Here is a 20,748-nt window from a genome sequence, read left to right as displayed (position 1 = left end):
GCGGACGACATTGCGATCTGCGATCTGTGAAATCTAGAGAGGTGGAGATTTGCTCTGGAAAGAAGAGGAATGAAGGTTAGCCGAAGCAAGACTGAATACATGTGTGTGAACAAGAGGGACCCAAGTGGAACGGTAAGGTTACAGAGAGCAGAGGTACAGAAGTGCAGGACTTTAAGTACTTAGGGTCAAGACTCCAGAGCAGTGAAGATGTGTGTGCGGGTAGGATGGAGTGGGTGGAGAAATGTGTCAGGCGTGTTGTGTGATAAAAGAGTACCAGCAAGAATGAAAGGGAAGCTTTATAGGACAGTGGTGAGACCAGCAATGTTGTATGGTCTGGAGACAGTGGCTTTGAGGAAAAGACACGAGGAAGAGCTGGAGGTAGCAGAGCTGAAGGTGTTGAGATTTTCTTTGGGTGTGACCAGGATAGGTAGGATCAGGTATGAATACATTAGAGGGACAGCTCATGTGAGATGTTTCAGAGATAAAGTTAGAGAAACCAAGTGGAGATGGTCTGGACATGTTGAAAGGACGAATAGTGAATATTTGGTCAAAGGATGCTGATGTTAGAGCTGCTAGGCAGGAGGTCCAGAGGAAGACCAAAGAGGATGTAGTGAAGGAGGGCATGAAGATAGTTGGTGTGAGGGAAGAAGATACAGAAGATAGGGTGAGATGGAAGCAAGTGATTCGCTGTGGCGACCCCTGAAAGGGAAAGCGGAAAGGAAAAGAAGAACAACTATAGCACAAATGTGTAAGTAAATGGTGTTTCATTTCATGCATGGGAGAAGGAGGCACGTAGAGCCTGTGGGTAAAATGAGCCACCCCTGTATTTAGGTATGCATCAAAGAGTAATCATGTAACCAGTCGCATAAAGGAAATATAGTTCACGTTACTCAGTCCATCTGGGACTTAAATTATTGTTGTCATGCCAGGTAAATTCATCATGTTCCAGAAATTATCAGTACTGTGTCTTAACCTGTACCATTTTCCTTCAAGACATAATGTTGCTCAATTTAGTGCGCCTACGTGCTGGTTTTACCTCCACCTCAGGCAAGTTGCGTCGTAGGCCAAACATTTTTTAACGGCTCATTTATCATACTAGTTTAGATTTCCATTTGTACACTTAAGTACAGGATGATAACTACTATTTGATGTAAAAAGTGGTTCATGTTAACCCATTTTCTCTTAATATTTCTTACAGTTTTCAAAAATGTAACTAACATACCTTTGTAGTCAGTGTGTGCAACAACTTAACAACTTATTGACGTCATCACTGGCCTCAGATCACAGCAAGAATCTAACTACATGTATTCAAGTGCTGTACTGTTTTGTACTTTACCATTTCCATGTTGTTCTACATTCTGCTTCTTCTGCACCATTTTTCTGAGGTAAATATTGTACTTTTTAATCCCATTAGATGTCTTTTAAGTTTTAGTTACTAGATACTTTGCAGATTTAGGTGATTAATGCAGAATAGTAATCAACTAATACGTTTTGATATATTATTATCGCTTAACCTACCCAAATGTTTATCTTAAACAATCACAATGAGCCGCACCTTTATTTTTGATTTTGAGTCGAGGACTGTTACTTGTAGCCCGCGACAGTATTTTTATACTGTATGCTACTTTTATTTAAGCAGATGGTCTGAATACTCCTTCCACCTCTGCGGCCACATGACAGACGCTTGACTGTGTCCATATTGAGCCACTCCCCGAATTGCGCACTGCAATGAGCAGTACAAGTCGAACATATCCCGTTTCTCAACTGTGATTTCACATTTTTAGACGTGAGAAGCAGCTGGACTACAGGTCCTCTTCCATACATCAACGGGATTTGTCCTGACCTACTGGAGGACACCTCTTTAAAACTACACACAAGTAAGTTATTTATTCTTAGAGGTGGGCGCTTTGACTGCGTTTGAGTTGTCCGAGATGGCGCAGTAAATTAGCGTTAATATTAGTTAAAGCAGTCCGTTTATCGTTGTAATGATATGCGCCGTTAACCGGGTAGTAAATAAAAATATGAAAAATATATGTGGAACAACTTGGTAAACGTAAAGCTGAACATCAGAATGACATCCCGATGCAAATAGAGCAAAGTTACCTTCACACACACACACACACACACAACCCCCCCCCCAAAAAAAAAAAACCTCAGGACCTCATTTCGGAAATACCCACACTAACGTATTTCCCTAACTTGCAGTTAACTAACATGAACTTTTTCAGCAGGAAGTCCTCAAATAAGCTTCCTCCGTGTTGCACAGGGGAGATGTCAGTCTCCTGTGGTCTACTTACTCCTCAGAAAGAACCAGGTAGAGTTGGAAGTTTGATTTCCTCTGGAACCTTTTGGTCAGGATAAATCACACAATGACAGGCTTATTTTGGTTGAGTGTATGTGATATTAACAGTTCCATGGTTAACAGATAACTTGAACAAATCATTTAAGATTTTTGTGCTTTTGTTCTTTTTTAAGAATCAGAAAGTTGTGGATATGCTGATGTGTGTATATATCCGGATGTATTTGGACATGTGCTTTTCTACTTAAAGTGAAATAGGTATGAAACGTATTGACTGGACTAACTACCAGCTGTTTCTCTGTCAGTTCCTCTGAAGAGTGTGGAGGTGGAGGTGAAGGTGAGAGACCATGTGGCTACAGTGGTCTCCACTCTGAACTATGAGAACAAGGAGGACAAACCACTGGAGGCTGTTTTTGTCTTCCCTCTGCCCGGAGATGCTGCTGTCTGTCATTTCAGCGCTACGATCGGACAGACGCAGATTGTAGCTGAGGTGAAGGAGAAACAGGAGGTGAGCTGGACAGTAAAGTCTTACTCAGTACAGCGGAGCTTAAAAACACAGTAAACACAGTGAAAGTCACTCTCATGTGTCATCTGCACTCCAGGCTCGTGACGAGTATGACGACGCTTTGAGCTCCGGGCAGCAGGCCTTCCTATTGGAGGAGAGTGATCAGAGCCCAGACGTGTTCTCTATGAGTGTGGGCAGTCTGCGTCCAGGAGAGAGCGCCTCCATCAGGCTGGAGTACGTCACTGAGCTGGCTGTGCAGGCTGATGACGGGCTCAGGTTTTGTCTGCCTGCGGTGCTCAACCCTCGCTACCAACCTCAGGGTAGGAACACCAGGCAACACTTTGACCAGGACGTTAAAGTTCAGCTCAGTGCACACCACACCTGTTCATACAAAGGGTTTTATTGCCACAGGAACATCCTCATGTACAGCAGTATATTAAGACAGCAGTGCACCCAGATATCTAAAGGGATGAAATGATGAAGTGATGGCATTTAATATCCAAAAGATTAAAGGTGAACTTCACTGTTTACAGGTAGTGAAGGTCCCAGTGTCCAGGTGACCTCTGTTCCAGCCTCTCTGGTGCCCTACACTCTGGCTTTCTCCGCCAGAGTGTCCTCTCCTCGTCCAGTCTCTAAGGTGGAGTCCAGCTGTTCCCTGGACCCTCTCCAGTATCTCAACACGGAGCAAACCCAGGCCACGGTCAGTGTTGATGTATCTGCTGGGTGAGACTGTTCCTCAGTCCTGACAACATCACTTTATTTATATCTGAGTGAGTGTATTTTGTGATGTGCAGGTCAAGTTGGCTGCAGGACACAAATTTGACAGGGATGTTGAACTGCTGATTTATTACAAAGACGCCCACCAGCCCACTGCTGTGGTGGAGGCAGGACAGGCCTCTGCCAAGCCTGGTGAGTTAGTGAGTTAGCGACGCTGTTACTTTACAAATACAAAGTTTATGATCCTCCAACTGATGAGCTACACATGCTGTGATAAAAGTCAGATTTGAGGTCATACTTCTGTCTCCCCTGTGCCTTCAGGCACTCTGATGGGGGACCCAGTAGTGATGTTGAGCCTGTACCCAGAGTTCCCACAGGCTGTGATGTCTTCAGTGGCCTCATGTGGAGAGTTTGTGTTTTTACTGGATCGATCTGGAAGTATGGATTCACATATAAACAACAGCCAGAGCTGTCCGACTCGCATTAGCAGTGCCAGGGTATTCATTATGTCTTGTTTCTGTCATAAAATCATTCATAGTGTCCCTCACACAGTGAGCTTCACTGTCTTTGATTTCTTCCCTTAAGGATACTCTGCTGCTCCTGTTGAAAAGCTTACCAATGGGCTGCTTTTTCAATATCTACAGTTTTGGGTCCACCTATGAATACATCTTCCCGTAAGTCACTTTCTCTTGTCACTCAGTCCAACAGCATACTTGTTCCAGTCTTTGTTGTTTAAGGCCAAATATGCAACATTTATTGCCATTAGATCATCTTTATGTCGGATCAAAATAAATGCATTTGCTGTTTTCTCACTGCTGTTGGAGAAACAAGGGAGCAGCATATGATCACACACTGCTCAGAAGCACAGATCAAACTTTCATACAGACAGTAACAATCACATATGAATAAAGATCATATTTGTTTAGCTGTAACACGATAAAGTTTCTAAAAAGATGCAGAGAGGATGGGGAGGGATTCACATGCACATTCTCATTAACTAACATGCATGGGGAGTTGGACTGTGTGAGAAGGTGAGCACCCCCTTCTCACTGTCTCCCGCAAGGGACCCGTTTTGATGACGTGGCCTGCGAGGCAGCGTTGGAAAATAGAAGACTTTTTGGACTTTGTGGCGCATGTACACTCAGGTGTGCGTGCACACACACAGAGAAATGGACTCTTTTATCAGCTTGTATATATTGTAAGTGCTTGGTGACATGTTTGACGTGGCGTACGCCATGGATGCTTCGGCGCTGGAAATTCAGCCCGCTGTGTCGCTCACTTACCACAACCACAACTCACCCGTGTCAGTTTTCTCCCCGGTTTAGCATCCAGGCGTGTGGTGAGGTACCCACTACTCGTCCACCTCTTCAGTTCAGTTTGTAAAGACTCTGGTTTGTCATACACTCACAGAGTCACCTGCACTCCCGGTCCGGCTCCACTGCTCCTCTGCGGAAGCGCGCGCCGCTACAGGGGCGGATTTTATTGAGCACGGGGCAAGGGGGCACGGCCCATTGCACTCAGGGGGGTTTATATTTCTTTATGGTGTTGGCTATGTGGTGTTTGTGTAAAATTTTTGTGCGGTGTGTAAATATTTGGTGTGTGGGTACATTACATGATGCATTATTTATTTTTTTTGTATTTATTTATCATGATGAGTCATATTGTATGAACCATTATGTTGGTAATCCCCTCCATAATGGTTTGGACCATTTGGGCTCAACCAGCAGCCCTATTTTAAGGAGCCTCATTTTTCTTTTGGGGTTCCTAGAGAGAACTACTACGTCCTGCTGTGAGTGTTTGCTATTGGTATTTTGTTCCTGCATTGTGTCTGCTCTCAGACTGTCTGTGGAAACTTTGCGTTTCGGGAAAATAAAAGGTTTTTCCTGGCACCTGACGCTTCGCTGCCTCCTGTTTCGAACCTCTTCCGCCTGAATCTGATCTTGCCTCGATCCCGTTATTCAGGGAGACCACTCTGGTCCCTCACAGACTGGCTATGAAAATATAGATATAAATATATTATTTTAAATGTTCAAAATCACATAAATATAACCTTAAATGATTATGTGTCCGTGTGTATTGTTAATCAGGTTGTGTATTTGTGTGATGACAGGAAGAGTGTTAAGTACAGCCAGGAGACCATGGAGGAGGCTCTGAAGAAAGTTGAAAAGATGGATGCTAATCTGGGAGGAACAGAGATCCTGGAGCCTCTCAAAAATATTTACAGCCAACCCTGCATTCCAAATCAACCTCGACAAGTGATTCACACGCCCATACACACACACACACATTAACTGTTAAACAGGTTATACACAGACCTCTTGTTCGTAGCAACACCATACCATTCAGTCCTCACTGCAGAACTTCCTGCTGTTCTATTTTAGTGACAAGTACAATCCTGAACGAACAGGATTGTTTACTAATTTCAGGTTCATCTTGTTCTCTACTCTGATGTTACTGAAACAGAAGTCTAAGACAGCTCTCAGAAAGTTATGTGCATGACTTTCAGCACATGCTGTGTGATGGGACGTAACTTAGAGAGACATATAAATTCTCGTCCTTAGCTATTTGTCTTTACTGATGGAGAGGTGGGCAATACCAAAGAAGTTATCAGTCTGGTGAAGAAGAATTCAGGTTCCCACAGGTGAATCCACAGAAACACAGCAAACACGTGCTCAGTTCTCAGAATATGTCCCATGTTCCCTTGCTGTGTGTGTTAACAGCAAAACTTCTGTATTGTAGGTGTTTCTCTTTTGGGATTGGGGAAGGGGCCAGCTCTGCTCTTATCAATGGGTTGGCCAAGGAAGGAGGAGGCCACGCTCAGTTCATCACAGGGGCTGACAGGATGCAACCAAAAGTACGTAAAACCACTCAAGTGAAACAGTGCAACAGCACACGTGTACTCAGGCAGAAATCTTAACAGTGAGCAAAAACCCAACGCCACTGCCACATTTTTGTTATCTCCTCTCTCGTCAGGTGATGCAGTCGCTGCGATTTGCTCTGCAGCCAGCTGTGGTGGACGTCTCTGTCACATGGGATTTACCAAAGAATGTCTCTGTCACTGTCCTCTCTCCACCAATCACAGCACTTTTCCAGGGACAAAGGTCACTGATTTATGCTCAGCTGACTGGACAGGTAGGAGCAGCGACACGTTATAGTGAAATACCTTTCTGATCTGATTTGTTTTCATTATTTAGATATACAAAATAGATTTCATCTATTTTTTAATCCATCAGGCATGTGAATAGAGTAATAAACATGGTGTCCACACTGTAATCCTTTCTCAGAATTCAGAGGCAGCAGAGGGCTGCGTGACGGTGAAGTACAACCTGGCAGGTCATCCCACTCAGAACCAGCTGCACTTCAGTCTCAAACCTGCAGAGGACACTGGGTAAACCAGTCACAGTTAAACAAAACACGTCATTATTTGATAACAGAATACTGCATTTATGCGTGGCATTAAAGGGAAAAGTCTGCGATCAGGTATAATAGAACGGAATATAACAGATGGTTTGTTATTAGCTGGCTGGCGTAGTGTTTCCAGTTTCAGAGTTCAGGAGCCAAAACCAAGCACCAACCAATCACCCAGCAGCTGGAGCGTTCACTGTTATGGTGCAGCACAGTGCATTGTGGTTGTCATCGGCTCTTCACCTTTTGAGTTAAAGGAAAATGCTACAGAGTATGAACATCATCTTTCTACCGCATAGACAGTCCATTTTTTTGGCCGAAAAAATGTTCCAAGGGTCAAATTATACTTCTTTAGGCATCTGCTTAGTGGCTGACAGTCATTTTCAGTTCTGTAAAAAACACTTAACCATAAACAACAGACTAGAACTTCAAATTATTTTTTCCAAAATCAATACATACTGTGAGTATGAGCATCTGAACTTATATAAAACATTAATTAACTTTTCAGAAGACATTTTTCTGTCAAAAAGTGCGACCAATGATTCAAGCACTGAGCAGCAAAAGGAATGACAGCATGGTGTATCTTAGAAGACGGAGGAATGCTGGAGAGTTTGCAGAATTTAAAAAGAAAATATAATCCGGAAACACATGAATTTTACAGATATCTACAGTTAAGACAATATAATAGAAAATAAATCCAGACAGATCCCTCTGAATGGTGCGATCAAACCATAACTAAAACCTGCAAGAGAAGTGACATAAGAATAATTTACATTATATCAAGCGCTGAATCTACATGATAAACATTCACGTAAATATATGAAAAAGAAATGGGAGAAGGAACTTAATTTTGAAATTGCTGACAAAGATTGGCTTAACATGTGGGCAATACATCAAACTTCTACCAGTCCACTGACATGGTGGGAATTTGACTGGCAAAATGTAATGTTTGTTTATCACTGTGTTTGCGTTTCCGTGATGTCTGCAGGTTAACAGTTCACAGGCTGGCTGCTCGGACTCTGATTCGCTCCCTGGAGATGGAGGAGAGAGAGCACAGAAAAGAGCAAGATGGAGGAGTGAAAAAGAAGGTGGTAGAGCTCAGTGTCCAATCAGGAGTGAGCAGTGCCTTCACTGCCTTCATTGCTGTCAACAAAGGGGACGGCAAGGTGATTCAAGGACCTCTGGTGCGCAGGAATGTTCCAACACCAAGTGAGTGTTTTTCCAAGCACATAGGAAAAGCAAAAGACCCTCCTTCGAAGATGCTGTCCCTGATCATGAATGATAGTGTTGATTTAACACTGAACGTTAAATTTATGGGAATTTGAACATTAATATGGCAGCAAACTACTATTTGCTCTGTAAAGATATAGTGGAGTAATCAAATCCTGGGCGCAGGATGAAGTCACACACCATCTGAGCTTCTTTGTTCTTTGCTTTCGTAACCAGTGGAACCAGATGATACCACAAAAAAGACAGGATCAGAAAAAGACAGGAATATTTGCAGTATCATTTTTACTTCAGAATTCAGATGTTTAGTTGATGCTTTTTGTGAGCTTATTCCCATGTAAACTTGCATGACCTCGCATTCCCCTTTTAAAATTTTAGGATTCCTGAAGATGGCCTGTAGTGCGGGGATGGCTGCCCCGATGATGTGTCAGTCATTCAGTGCGCAAGCCAGTGCACAGTTGAAAGCAAAGAAATGTAAGTATACAGGCTAAATGGAATATGTATGTATCTGTGTATTTCTATGCATATAATATTTGTATAAACACTGAATAGGCAACATAAACTACTACTGTATAAAGGATTTGTTTGATTATCCAGGGCAGCAAGTGAAGCACACTGAGCTGTGTGTGTGTCAGTGTGTGCATGTAGTTTGTGTGCCCCTAACATAGATTTAAAAAAGTCATTAAAATGTAGCTCATTATATCGAGACCTTTGTTTCAAGTTTTATTTTGAATGCAGTTTAAAAAAGTGTGTTTTCCTCTACACGTGAGTGAGGTATGATGATAGATAAGGCAGAGCACTAAGTCACCCTTGTATTGGCTGGTTGGAATTACCTCTCGATAATATACATCACAATGATTAGCTCATTTGCAACTATCTGCCGACATCCAATCATATTCATGCAGGTGATCAGGACGGACATCATAGGCTTATGTCTGCCAGTGTTATTCTGCTGACTGCACTCATGCCAACATGCGTTGCTGTCATGGGTCGCAGCCCTCCTCGTGTATTGTTTTGTGCTGTTGATTTAAGTAAGGTTTATGTTTATGGATGTTTATTATTATTATGTAGTGGAGGTATTTGGTCTCTTAGCATAATCCTTGTCGCTGTTCAGAACTTTTTACTGTCAAATCCAACTGCATAAGCATTTGCTATGAAGGATCAGTTTCTTGACAAAGAGTCTCACATTAAACTTTTCCACAATTGTCTCTGTCCCATTGACCCATGCCATTTCGTTCGGTGATATATTTGTCGTAAAAATGACCATGGCCACATGTTCACTCTGTTCTCTCAGCAGCGTCTAAGGGCATATTTAACTTATTCTCAGGTAGAAAAAAGATGGTTGCCCAAGGACAATCAACTACGAAGTCTCTACAGACTCGATGTGGGAACTACATGCAGCCGTTGCGTTCAGTGGCACGTGAATTTGAAGAGTTTGTGGGTAGGTAATACATTGTGGTTTAATTGATTTTCACTGAAATGTTTGATAGCTGTGCTTTGAGAGCTGCCACATCATCAGATCTGCCAACAGGACTGTTTTTCGTGGGTTTCAGCTGTCCTTGCAGATGGGCCAGCTAATTTAGCTGTTGTCACAATATCACATCATAGGACAATCAAAATGTGATTGTCTGCCAAAAACAGACTGCATCGCCTGGTTAATATGTCTGCAGCTGCTTTTATCAGGACAGTGCAGTTGAAATGTGTGTGAAAAATGTGAAACATTTATTTCAGTAGCTAAGGAACAAAGCTTATGATACTCAGCTTCTGTGCTGGATTTGATATGCATAATTTTTATTTTGTCATTGCATAGCACACGAGTGAGACAGTGTATCATAATGTATACAGCTGTTGTCAAAGTCGTCTTACAAGAAATTATTCTGACTGATTAGCTGCAGAGGTTATCAAAACAGACCCTGTCACCTCCTTCTGTTAATCAGGAGTGCAGACTCAGCTCAGTGGTGAATTTTGGAGCTGTGGTGCTGTACAGTATAGGAACTTCTATTTTTTGAAATGTGTTTAGAGTATATAGATTTATTATGTAACTATTATATTTTTAAAGATTAAAACTGAATCCATAAATTATATTTATTTTTGTCCTATTCTCTCTGTAGAGTCCTAGTTTCTACATGGTGCAGTTGTGCATCGGGTGCAATACTGAATTTTTAGATGTTACATTTAAATTCTTGACTGTTGTTACCTTTTTTGAAATTTTATCTTTTTGTCTTCATGGATGCAGATGAAGAGCTTTGTGATTATGATCCCTTTCAAGTGATAAGTAATAATGAGTTCATTGAATATACATCTGTTGTCATCTATTGGATGAGCTGCAATGATTTTTGGTCTTCCTCAGGATGAATTGTAACACAGTAACTTTGGTGCTTTTTTGACTTTTCATTCAGTGATTTCATCAAGCCACACTTTCTATTGGTTTAAAAGGTTCAGAACTTAACATCTGCAAAACTAATAACATCAGCCCATCAGCCTCAGCTGGACATTTTATCTAAACTATTGCATTTGTGAATTATTTGCAAATGTTAGCAGAAATTAAAACTGACAAATATCTGCATGTTTAAGTTGTCACTGTGTGCATGTTAGCATGCTGACATTAGCATTTATCGTGAAGCAGCATGGTGAGTGTCATAAATGGATGGAGCTTCTTGGTCTGAAAAGTTGACACAGAAGTGCCTTAAGCCTCCATTTGTTCTAATGGACAACAAGGGGCGACTCACCTGGTGTAAAAAAAGTCAGATTGTCTGTAAACTTTTGAAAAAATGAGCCAACTTATCACTTGACTTACTTAATTACCTCAGTAAACTATTTCCTAATAACTTTATGGTCACAGTTGTTATTTTCAAGTCTTCTTCATTACAGCCTGATGTCCATTTTATAAATTATGGTTCCATTTATAATAAAATAGATGACAAATCAGAGTATGCTTTCGGCCATGGTTACCTTGTTCTTAGTCAGATCCACTCAAGATGGAGGCAATACACAATACGCATCCTCTCCAGAGTCTGGACCAAATATGGTGACTTCTGACTTAAGAAAACAAAACAAAACAAAAACAAAATAAGATGTCATACTGCCAAACTTGGCGTTTCAATATGGTTGTCCACAAACCAATATGAAATGCATATCAGTATAATTCATAAGGACTGTTTTATCTTTGCACGTGCTTTGATTTTCTCTTCAGAAGCCTCCTTGCCCATAAGGTCACCCAGAGACCCTATGCTGCAGTTGGTCTCCCTTCAGAAGGCGTCTGGCTGCTGGGTGTTAGATCCAGATCTGGCCACTGCACTGGGAAAGACCAGCAAGGAGGTGGAGACCATAAAACCTTCAGCAGTGAGTGACTGTCAAAATAATAAATAATGAATAATGAATGAATTTAATTAATAATGGGGCTTAATATTAAAACAGATTTCATGACAAAACAGAGGAAATACTAAGACATACAGAACATCAAACCAAGCAAAACAAATAAAAGTTAAGATGAGTCAAACAAAAGATACATCACTGCAAGAAAAATGTCTGGAAATCAGGGACCAAAATATCCCCCAAGCAGCCACTGAACTGTCAGCAATGTTGTTGGTTTTATATAGCAGCCTCATGGCTGCAAAATGCATTTCAGTCTGATGTTTTGTATTTTGGTGTCTAATTTTGTCGTTATGTTGTTTGGAAATGAGACCATTGAGCAGTATTTTCTCTTTGTGCCATATCTTCTTTGTTCTCTCTGATTTCTTTGTTCTCGCTATGCAAGGTTCCACATATGTTTTTCTTTTTTCTTTTATTTGGTGAATTAGGTGACCCAGGAAGTGTGGGCCACCATTCTGGCTCTGATCTGGCTTCATGGTTTCAAGATGGATGCTCAGGAAGAGTGGGAGCTTCTGGCTCTGAAGGCTGTGTCATGGCTCCGTGCTCAGAATGGTAACAACCATAAGAAGAAGTGTTGATCTTAACATGGTGTGTTGGTTAAAATCTGCTGTTTACCCAAACTGATTCTCCTCTGCTGATGACTTGTTACGTGTTTTTCATTTCAGCACCATGTGTGACGGAGTGTGTGGAAGCCGCAAATGCACTGTTGGGTTGCAACGTGCAGAAAGACGCCCTGGGGCTCTGAGGTTTAAAGTACCTTCACCTTCAGGATTTATACACAGAAGCAGATTTGCGTGTTATTTTTTTGCTTACCTAGCATTTAATTTGTCAACATTACACATGTAACAATGATATCTTTTTGTTTTACTTTATTCTGACTTTATTCTGTGTTTTTCCTTGTTTTTATGTTTACTGGTCTGGGTATTTGTTTTCAAGTTCAGGCTTTTAATTTGTCCCTGGTTGGCAATTAGTTCTGCTGTCATGGTAATAAAAGATAATAATATCAGGAAAGGGCGATACACATAAGTTAAGAACCCACACAACTGGTAACTGCACATACATTATAAATATGAGAGTAAAAGGTGAACACATTAAGTACAAGTTACAATGAAAAATGAATGAAAAAGTAAAACAGGCAAGATTGGAGATGTGCTGGTGCTACCTGTACTTTGCAGAGTTGAACAGTGTTGCTGCAGTGTTGTCATATAAGATTTAAAGTTCTGCTGTCTGTGTCAACTGTCAACAGCTCCCAACAATTCTTTCTACTGTTTCTGAGGTTTTCTGTTTAACTTTGAGAGATGTATACCAGAATCACTTTATTGGCAGCATATATATTTTTACATACACACATTGAATTTGTCTTCTGCATTTAACCCACCCTTAGTTGAACACACACATGCAACACCCAGCAAATTACATGCAGTGAGACACACACAGGAGCAGTGGGCAGCGTCAAGCGCCCAGGAAGCAAATTGGAGGTTAAGTGCCTTGCTCAAGGGCACATCAGCCGGCTAATGGAGGGGGGAGCATTTTTTTTTTGCATTAATCAAACTGCCTCAGTAAAAAATGTGCAAAATATTGGGCATCTGTTAGTCTGGAACTGGGCTGGCTTCCTCAGACAAGAGAGGCGCTGCTCTCTGTTCTTACTCAGCTTGTCTGTGTTCGCATCAAAGTTTGTCCTGCCATTTATGATGCCCAAAGACACAGCAATCTCAAAATGTTGTCCAGTGATTATATAGTTTGCAGGATTTGAGTGGTGACATATCCTTGGTTTTTCTCACATTCTTGGAGAAATCAAACTCTGTGAGTTGTCCTCTACAGTTTTTACAGTTTTTAATGGACTTAATGGACTTATAAAACACACAGAGTAGGATACAACCACAGCAGTATGAACAGCTTTTGACCAAACATGTTTCCTTGATACCAAATGAGTTGGAAAATAAATCTTATGTGGCTTATACACATCAATTTTATGATTGCTTCCTAAATAGATCTCACTGTCAGTCAACTCATATGACTTGCACTAGACCCTGCTTCCGGGGGGATTGAGATATTTTGGCTTCCCTTCTGGGGAGCTTGTCTACCTCTATATACAGTCAATCCTCTGACATTACACACGGATAATACATTAATGACTTTCACAAGTTCCCCTGAAGCTATCAATCTGCAAGTATGTTAAGTCTGTTGTACTGTGCTGTTGTTTTCCTTGGAAACCTTGCCTCGAAGCAGACCCTGGCTCTCGATGGGCAGCCATCTGCCTTGACTGGTTGGGTTGAGAGAGAAAGAGAGAGTGTAAACGTGACAGCAAGGGAGAGAGAGAGAGTCGGGGAGAGGATGCGCACGAACAGAGATGCATAGAAAGAGTAGTAATAGCAGAGAGGTTAAACATAAGCTGGACGGTGATTCCACTAGACAGGAGCTGGAAGTGTAGAGTGATAGTCAGATAATAGGCCACTAGCTCTTTCAGATAAGATGGTGCCTGACCATTAAGGGCTTTGTATGTTAGAAGGAGAAGAATTTTACGTCTTATTCTGGATTGTAGAGTGTAGAAAAGCCAATACAGGAGAAATGTGATCTCTTATGCAAGTTCTTGAGAGTATGCATGCAGCAGCATTTTGGATTAACTGGAGAGGCTTTCCTGGAAGTAACAAATGGACTCATTTTTCTGCATACTTCTGAGACAGGTATGACTAATTTTTACAATGTTATGTACACTGTAAACCCAAACAAGTTCAGAGTACTCAAAACTTATGTGGAAACTGATTACCTCAAAATCTTTAAGTCAACCAACAATATTTTTTAAGTTAGAAAGAACTAAAAAACTATGTAAAATATAGGTGATAGGTATAGGTGAAAGAAGGTAGTAATTTGAGCTATGTGTGAATTAAAGGACATATCCTGATCAAAAATAAATCCCAGATTCCTTATGGTGGAGCTTGCGGCCAAGGTTCTGGGCTAGATACGTCATAAATTAATGTTTTCTACGAAGTTTAGGGCCCAGCATAATAATTTTGGTTTTGTCTGAGTTTAGAAGTAGAAAAATTACGTTTAGTTAACTGATTGGCTTCATTAGTTCAGTGATGAAGCATAACTGTGTGAGTTGAAACTGAAAACTAGTCACACAAATGACTTCTTGTGCAGTCATTCATAGGTAGACATGATTGAAAAATTTGAAGATTGGCATCCTCCTGGACTTTAGATATTACTACCATTATATTTTTTAACATGTATTTTTTGCTGAGAATATTTGTTAAATACCTGGGGTGTTTAACATGCATCAAGGAACTTTTTTTTATAAACACAGACATAACTGCACTTAAACCATTTTCAGTATTATGCTGCCTCACACCTTGTGCCATTAACTGCCACAACAGAAAATAATTAAACATGCTGGCTGCATGTACCAGAAAAAACAATATGACATTGCATGATGCATGATGCATGATGCGTGAACTTGATGTTCTACCGACACTGCTGTCATTCAGTTCAGTTTTTTTTGTGTTTTTTTTTTTGTCAACAAAATGAAATGAGTACACATATAATGTTTTGAATGGTCTCTTCAAGTTCAGGGTTTTCAGCCAGATTCCATTAGATTTCTCAATGGAAATGGCAATGGAAAAGGAGCTGTCGGTCAGAGTAACAATCTTTTTTCACTCTGTGAGCATGCTCAACACAGTGTTGTTGCGGCCCCAAGATTAGCTTCATCTGGTTGTTGGTACAACTGCAAACAGCGCAATACATACCAGAACTCTGCAAAGACCTTTTGTGTTAGCCTACATAAATATCTGGTTAAAGAACAAAGCAGTAAAATGAACTAGTGTAACTAGGGTACTGCTTCCTCTGCCGTCTCACTGGAAGTTTCACCCATAAACATTTCTACACAAGCCCCTGTCAGAAAAAGGTTGATTGGCACCCTGGAGGCATTCTAAATTACCATAGATGTCTGCTCCTGTAAACTGAGATAAATAAGTGATTTCATCAACAAGTGACAATAACATGTTTGTTTAAACGCAGCAATTAATCATTTGATTTAATTCGTGTTAATGTAAGCACAGTGTTTGTAAAAAGCAATAACTAAGCTTCATGTCAGCAGAAGTTGCCTAATTTACTCTAAAATCAAGAGTACTTAAAGTACTTAGCTGGTGTCCAGCTATGTTTTGGTTCTGCCAACAACACAAAATTGATCAGCAAAAAGATGTGCTGTCAGGTCAGTCTTCAATTTGATTAATAAAAATAAATGCCCTCGTTGCCGTTTCTTGCCATTTCTTGCCATTCTTAAAAGTTATTGGCCAGGAAGTAAGACTCTGCTAAACAGTGGTGACTCAGTTTTTTCTTCAGAAGTCATTCAACAGTCCTACCTTCTTCCCTGAACCCTTGAGAACCAGTTACCCAAAACCAATATCAAGAAATGGAGACATCCACGGTAATTTTTCTGTGTGAAATCATTCTCATAAGAATTTTTATAAAGGTGAACCTTTTCAGTTATTCACAAGGCAATAAGAATGGTGGTGCAAAAACACTGGCCAATAGCAAACTCAGACATTCCTGTTAATGAAACTGTTCAGTGAATCAAATACTCAAATCTATTTTTTATTTTATTTTATTTTAGGTTCTTTTTTTATATATAATTTACTAAGAAGTGTAGGAAGAAACCGGAGCACCCGGAGAAAACCTTACATGGTAGAAAACAGTGCTGTCTAAGCCAGCAGTTTTAAATGATAGGTGTGGTTGTTGGACAATGTAGGAAGACCTCACTTTAACATCTTACTATCCACAGTCATGACTTCAAATTGTTGGGCTGTATTACTAACATTATATTTTTTAACATGTATTTTTTGCTGAGAATATTCGTTAAATACCTGGGGTGTTTAACATGCATCAAGGAACTTTTTTTTATAAACACAGACATAACTAAAATCAAGAGTACTTAAAGTACTTAGATGGAAACTGTTCAATGAATCAAATACTCAAATCTATTTTTTATTTTATTTTATTTTAGGTTCTTTTTTTTTTTTTTTTTATAATTTACTAAGAAGCGTAGGAAGAAACCGGAGCACCCGGAGAAAACCTTACATAGTAGAAAACAGTGCTGTCTAAGCCAGCAGTTTTAAATGACAGGTGTGGTTGTTGGACAATGTAGGAAGACCTCACTTTAACATCTTAACTGGCTGAATCTTGGTGAGCTCTTTGCAGTGTTAATGAGGCCTGTAGCGAGCCAGGTCTGAGGTGGATGTGGCTTGAACTGGGTTTCATGATATGTGAGCTGAACCTAATGAGGGATGGGTGGGAAGTACACATGCTTTGATGTCTGAAGAGATCCCCGCTTGACTGTATTGACTAATCGCTGCATGTGTGGTGAGCTCTTTGTAGCATTAGTGCGCTCTGTGGTGAGTAGGGTCTGAGGTGGATGTAGTTTGAATTGACTTAATATTTTTGAGGTTGACTTTGCCTGAACTGAGCCTGATGTCCTGTTAGTTGAACCCTTCTGGGAATGGGTGGAAAGTACAAATGCTTGCCTGGTGGGGTGTCTGGTGGCTGTGGTATGAGGACACTGCCTTTTAGTGTGTCTTTTTGTGGAAACTTGAGTACACGACCAAATTTGCACCTAACCTGGTTCGATTGTGGAAAGTGTGCTTTCTGAGGAGAGCTTTGTGTAGGGTCAGTACCACGTGTGATGGGTCGGGTCTGAGGTGGATGTACTTTGAATTGACTCTTAATATTTTTGAGGTTGACTTTGTCTTGGGCGAATTCGGGCTTTAGCAGCTCTCTGCCTCTTGCAAGTAATACACGCAAGGGTACTTTTGGTTTGAGTGCCAGGTCAGTTCTCTGAAGGAGTTTATCATAGTTTCTTGGTGGTGATGGAGACTTAGGGAATGGTGTTTCAGAGTTCTCAGCTGTGGCTGGTCCCCCTGTCTGCTCCTGGTCGGCATTCTCTTTGCTGGTAGGTTGCATGGCATCCCATTTGTCTTTGCCAAAGAGGCCTGTGCAACAACCTGTGTTTGTCCATAGCCGAACTTTGCAGTCCAACCCTGCAGTAATTACGTTTTCACAAACAGGGTCACATTTGATACTCACCACCTTTGTGAGGTGAGATTGCCAGGTACTTAACAGCGGAGGTGAACACAATGACACACGCCTCCCATTTATGACTTCAGATGCCCCTTTGTCTACCTGTCTTGCAAAACCAAATTCCTGAATGTCCCACATATAAACCCTTCCGGTACTATCCCCAGCCAGTAATACGTGTTCTTTGACATCAGTTGACATGGTGGTAATGACTGCACCTTCATCATTCACTGCCCTGAACTTTGCTAACAGACCTCCATTTTTAATAACAGACCAGGCATAAATGTAGCCATCTGCAGATGTGAGGAGTGTGGCTGTGTCACCTTTGACCTTCCTGGTCTTCAGACACATCACGAGAGGCCTGATATTACTATCAGTCATAGTATTGGTCAGAGCTGCAGATTGCAGATGCTTTTGGATACCTCTTCTCTTAGTGCCTCTGACATTCTTCTGGCTGCTCTCAACAGGCAGACTACCGGTCTGAGCTCCTTTGCCTGCCAATTGTATTTGAGGGCTCATACTGGCATTGAGCCAATAGACCGCCTTAGCTTCGCTGGCATCCCAGATAACAATATTTCCATTGCTGGAGGCGGTAACCAATGTGGTTTGGTGTACATCCATTGACAAAATGTCATCTAAATAATCATGCTTCAAAAATCTATTGTGATATCCCTTCAGATCCAAGTCCAAAATGATTTTGGAGTTCTTTCCAGACACAAAAACCCTGTTGTTTAAGCAGACAATACCTGTGACTTCCTTTGGCACGATAACAGGCAAAACACCAAGCTCTGTGCCATTGTTAAAGTTCCACAATCTCACTTTTCTATCCTGGGAGACTGTGATTAGTCTGCGCTGTGCTCCATCAAATGCCATGGCAGTGAACCCCACATAATATTCTGGAGTGACCTTGAACCTCATGTCAACCTTTCCCGTCAAGATATCCCACACTGTTACCACACCATTTTGGCAGACCGAGATGACCTGTTTGAAATCACTGTGATACAGAGCACTGCACAGGGGCTTGTCATGGGATGTTAATGTATTTTGAAAAACATCTGTTCCTCTTCCCATACATGTTGCAATATCCGAGTGAGCCAGGACTAATTCATTGTTGTGTATGTTATAGTACACACTGGAGATTGGGGTGTGTCCTATGTCCTGAGCTTGGATGCTTTGTAAACAGTACCAGCCATTCTCGGCCCACACACGTACATTCTTGTCCTGAGATAAACTGACAAACATTCTTTCCCTTGAATTGAACATGATGTGGGTAATGGGTTTTATATGTCCTGTTAATGTCCTTTTGCAGAATGGGCTTTTGTGGGGAAACCACACTCGCAATAAGCCATCTGTACCACCAGTCAACAGACACTCAGCTGAAGGGGAGTATTCAACACAGGTGAAAAAGTTACAATACCTACTGCTCTTAAAGACTGTTTTAGAGACTTGAGTGTCAGATGATTTAGGAAGGGAAACCATAACCATTGTCTTGGATGAACTACCGCAGAGGGCATATGAGTCAAGTGTTGGGAAGTATTGGATCTGACTGCATATATCATCAAAAATGGGGACTTTGATACATAAAAAGTTTTCAGAGGATTGTTTTAACAGGGCTGAAACATAAACAGTAGGATAGCGCTTCAGAGAGATTTTCTTGTATGCCTTTCTGCAGAAGAGACCGTTTGCCTTGACATCGTAGGAGATAAATACTGACAAAAATCCTTTTACATCACCAAAGGAAAACAATGCTTTTTTGCCATTGGACCAGTAGTTCATGGTATTTACTTTGTGCTCCTCGATTATCAAAGCGTGACTTATTCCTGAAATGTCTTGGAAATCACTGCAATTAAAGAATAACACTTCTTCCCTCTTACAACTGACTGCCAGTTGTTGGAGTTCTTTTATGTACACCATGTCATTAACATACATTTTCTTGGATGAAAAAGGAATCTTGTTTTGTGTTTTGTTTAAATCAAATTTTGATGTTTTCTTGAAGGACTCTGTCCAGACGGTCAACATACCATGTGAGGTGACAGAGAGGTATTGACCTTTCTGGTAAGGCTTGATTTGTCCTTTTGATGACTCAGAATCCATGTCATCCTTGTGAGGTTGAAATAACAGACGAAGAATTGGTTCATGACTATGCACCCGTATGTTTTTGAAAGATTTTTGAAAGGGCTGATCTTTATAATCCATACTCTCCATTGCAATGTTTTTGTTGAATAGGTAGCTTAATAGGTCAGCAAATGCCACCTTTTTAGCACAGTTTGAATTAATCTTCATGTGGAGGACCTTGAATTCTTCTTCACTCACTGAATCACCATATACCTTCTTCATTGCTGCACAAAATTCCTCCATGTTCAACCCTTCACCGGCATTAGCCCTAAATAGCTCCTCAATCTTTGGAATATCTTCCGCTCCAAACATTGTTCCTGTCGTCTTGGGTAGGCCTTCTGCTTTGTCCTTGTGTATTTCCATTCTTACTAGGATATATCCGATAACATTGTACTAGTGTTTAGTAGCATTTATAATGTCACGTCAAAACCAGATTCTAAAACTGAAGATCAAAGGCAAAGGATCACTATTATGACATTATGACTATTATGACATCACTTATGATGTCATGAACTCAAAAAAGTGAGGAGAGGTATGCACACACACTGTTTTTTTTTTCTGTTACCAAGTTTGTTTGTTTTTTTACACCAAGTGTCCAAACATTTGTTCATAGTTTTTATAGCTTGTTCATAGCACAGCAGGACACATCTATTGTTTTTCCACAGGTGAGATGAAACTTTGCTCAATTCCCCATGCCTAAAGCCTCACATTGATATGGGGCACTGAATTTTATGAGTTTACTGATTATTAGGACAAGAATTGGGATTGGGACAAGAATCAAGTTGTATCTAAACTGAGCACCACTGCTAAGCCAGTGGAAGTATTTAGAGTCCAGACTCTACAGTCCTGAAGCTATGTGGAAAATCTGAGTAATTTTAATTAATTATTTAATTTAATTAAATTATCTCTCATTCTGCAGGGAAAGAATGTACAGTCACGAGGAAAGCAATAGAGATCAACATTTATAATCATATTTATACCATAGTCTTACCATCGTCTCCTTTGGTTATTTGTTTCATTATTGTAAATATTTATCTTTGTG

The 20,748-nt window shown here is 40.7% G+C and overlaps 2 protein-coding genes across 8 annotated transcripts in view; one reads left to right on the top strand and one right to left on the bottom strand.

Annotated features, from left to right (window-relative positions):
* The first annotated feature begins 1,707 nt into the window (after positions 1-1,707).
* The window catches only part of LOC124059897 (von Willebrand factor A domain-containing protein 5A-like), a 28,380-nt gene continuing 9,339 nt past the window's right edge, over positions 1,708-20,748 (top strand). The window contains exons 1-19 of one of the 7 annotated variants that reach the window (XM_046390309.1): positions 1,708-1,877; positions 2,229-2,314; positions 2,605-2,807; positions 2,902-3,124; positions 3,338-3,504; positions 3,599-3,713; positions 3,843-4,018; positions 4,107-4,195; positions 5,632-5,776; positions 6,083-6,162; positions 6,261-6,375; positions 6,495-6,653; positions 6,806-6,909; positions 7,915-8,135; positions 8,532-8,627; positions 9,448-9,594; positions 11,347-11,495; positions 11,954-12,077; positions 12,191-12,271. In XM_046390309.1, coding sequence (XP_046246265.1) covers positions 2,272-2,314; positions 2,605-2,807; positions 2,902-3,124; positions 3,338-3,504; positions 3,599-3,713; positions 3,843-4,018; positions 4,107-4,195; positions 5,632-5,776; positions 6,083-6,162; positions 6,261-6,375; positions 6,495-6,653; positions 6,806-6,909; positions 7,915-8,135; positions 8,532-8,627; positions 9,448-9,594; positions 11,347-11,495; positions 11,954-12,077; positions 12,191-12,270 — 2,436 coding nt within the window. In that variant the 5' untranslated portion in view covers positions 1,708-1,877; positions 2,229-2,271 and the 3' untranslated portion in view covers position 12,271. Of the gene's footprint in view, positions 1,878-2,228; positions 2,315-2,604; positions 2,808-2,901; positions 3,125-3,337; positions 3,505-3,598; positions 3,714-3,842; positions 4,019-4,106; positions 4,196-5,631; positions 5,777-6,082; positions 6,163-6,260; positions 6,376-6,494; positions 6,654-6,805; positions 6,910-7,914; positions 8,136-8,531; positions 8,628-9,447; positions 9,595-11,346; positions 11,496-11,953; positions 12,078-12,190; positions 12,769-20,748 lie in introns of those variants that run through there. The other 6 variants (XM_046390312.1, XM_046390308.1, XM_046390314.1 and 3 more) reach the window with 6 other exon arrangements.
* Positions 13,352-20,104, bottom strand: LOC124059892 (WD repeat-containing protein on Y chromosome-like). The gene has a single exon (XM_046390278.1). It carries the CDS (start codon positions 20,067-20,069, stop codon positions 16,950-16,952), a length of 3,120 nt encoding a protein of 1,039 aa, XP_046246234.1. The 5' UTR covers positions 20,070-20,104; the 3' UTR covers positions 13,352-16,949.

The sequence above is a fragment of the Scatophagus argus genome, chromosome 5 (genome assembly GCF_020382885.2).
Source record: "Scatophagus argus isolate fScaArg1 chromosome 5, fScaArg1.pri, whole genome shotgun sequence".
NCBI classification, from domain to species: Eukaryota; Metazoa; Chordata; class Actinopteri; family Scatophagidae; genus Scatophagus; species Scatophagus argus.
Note: the sequence above shows the minus strand (reverse complement) of the source record. Positions and strands in the feature narration are given on the sequence as shown.

Excerpts from the sequence above, each read along its gene's own strand:
- LOC124059892 (XM_046390278.1), bottom strand. The coding sequence starts at position 20,069 with ATGGAAATACACAAGGACAAAGCAGAAGGCCTACCCAAGACGACAGGA.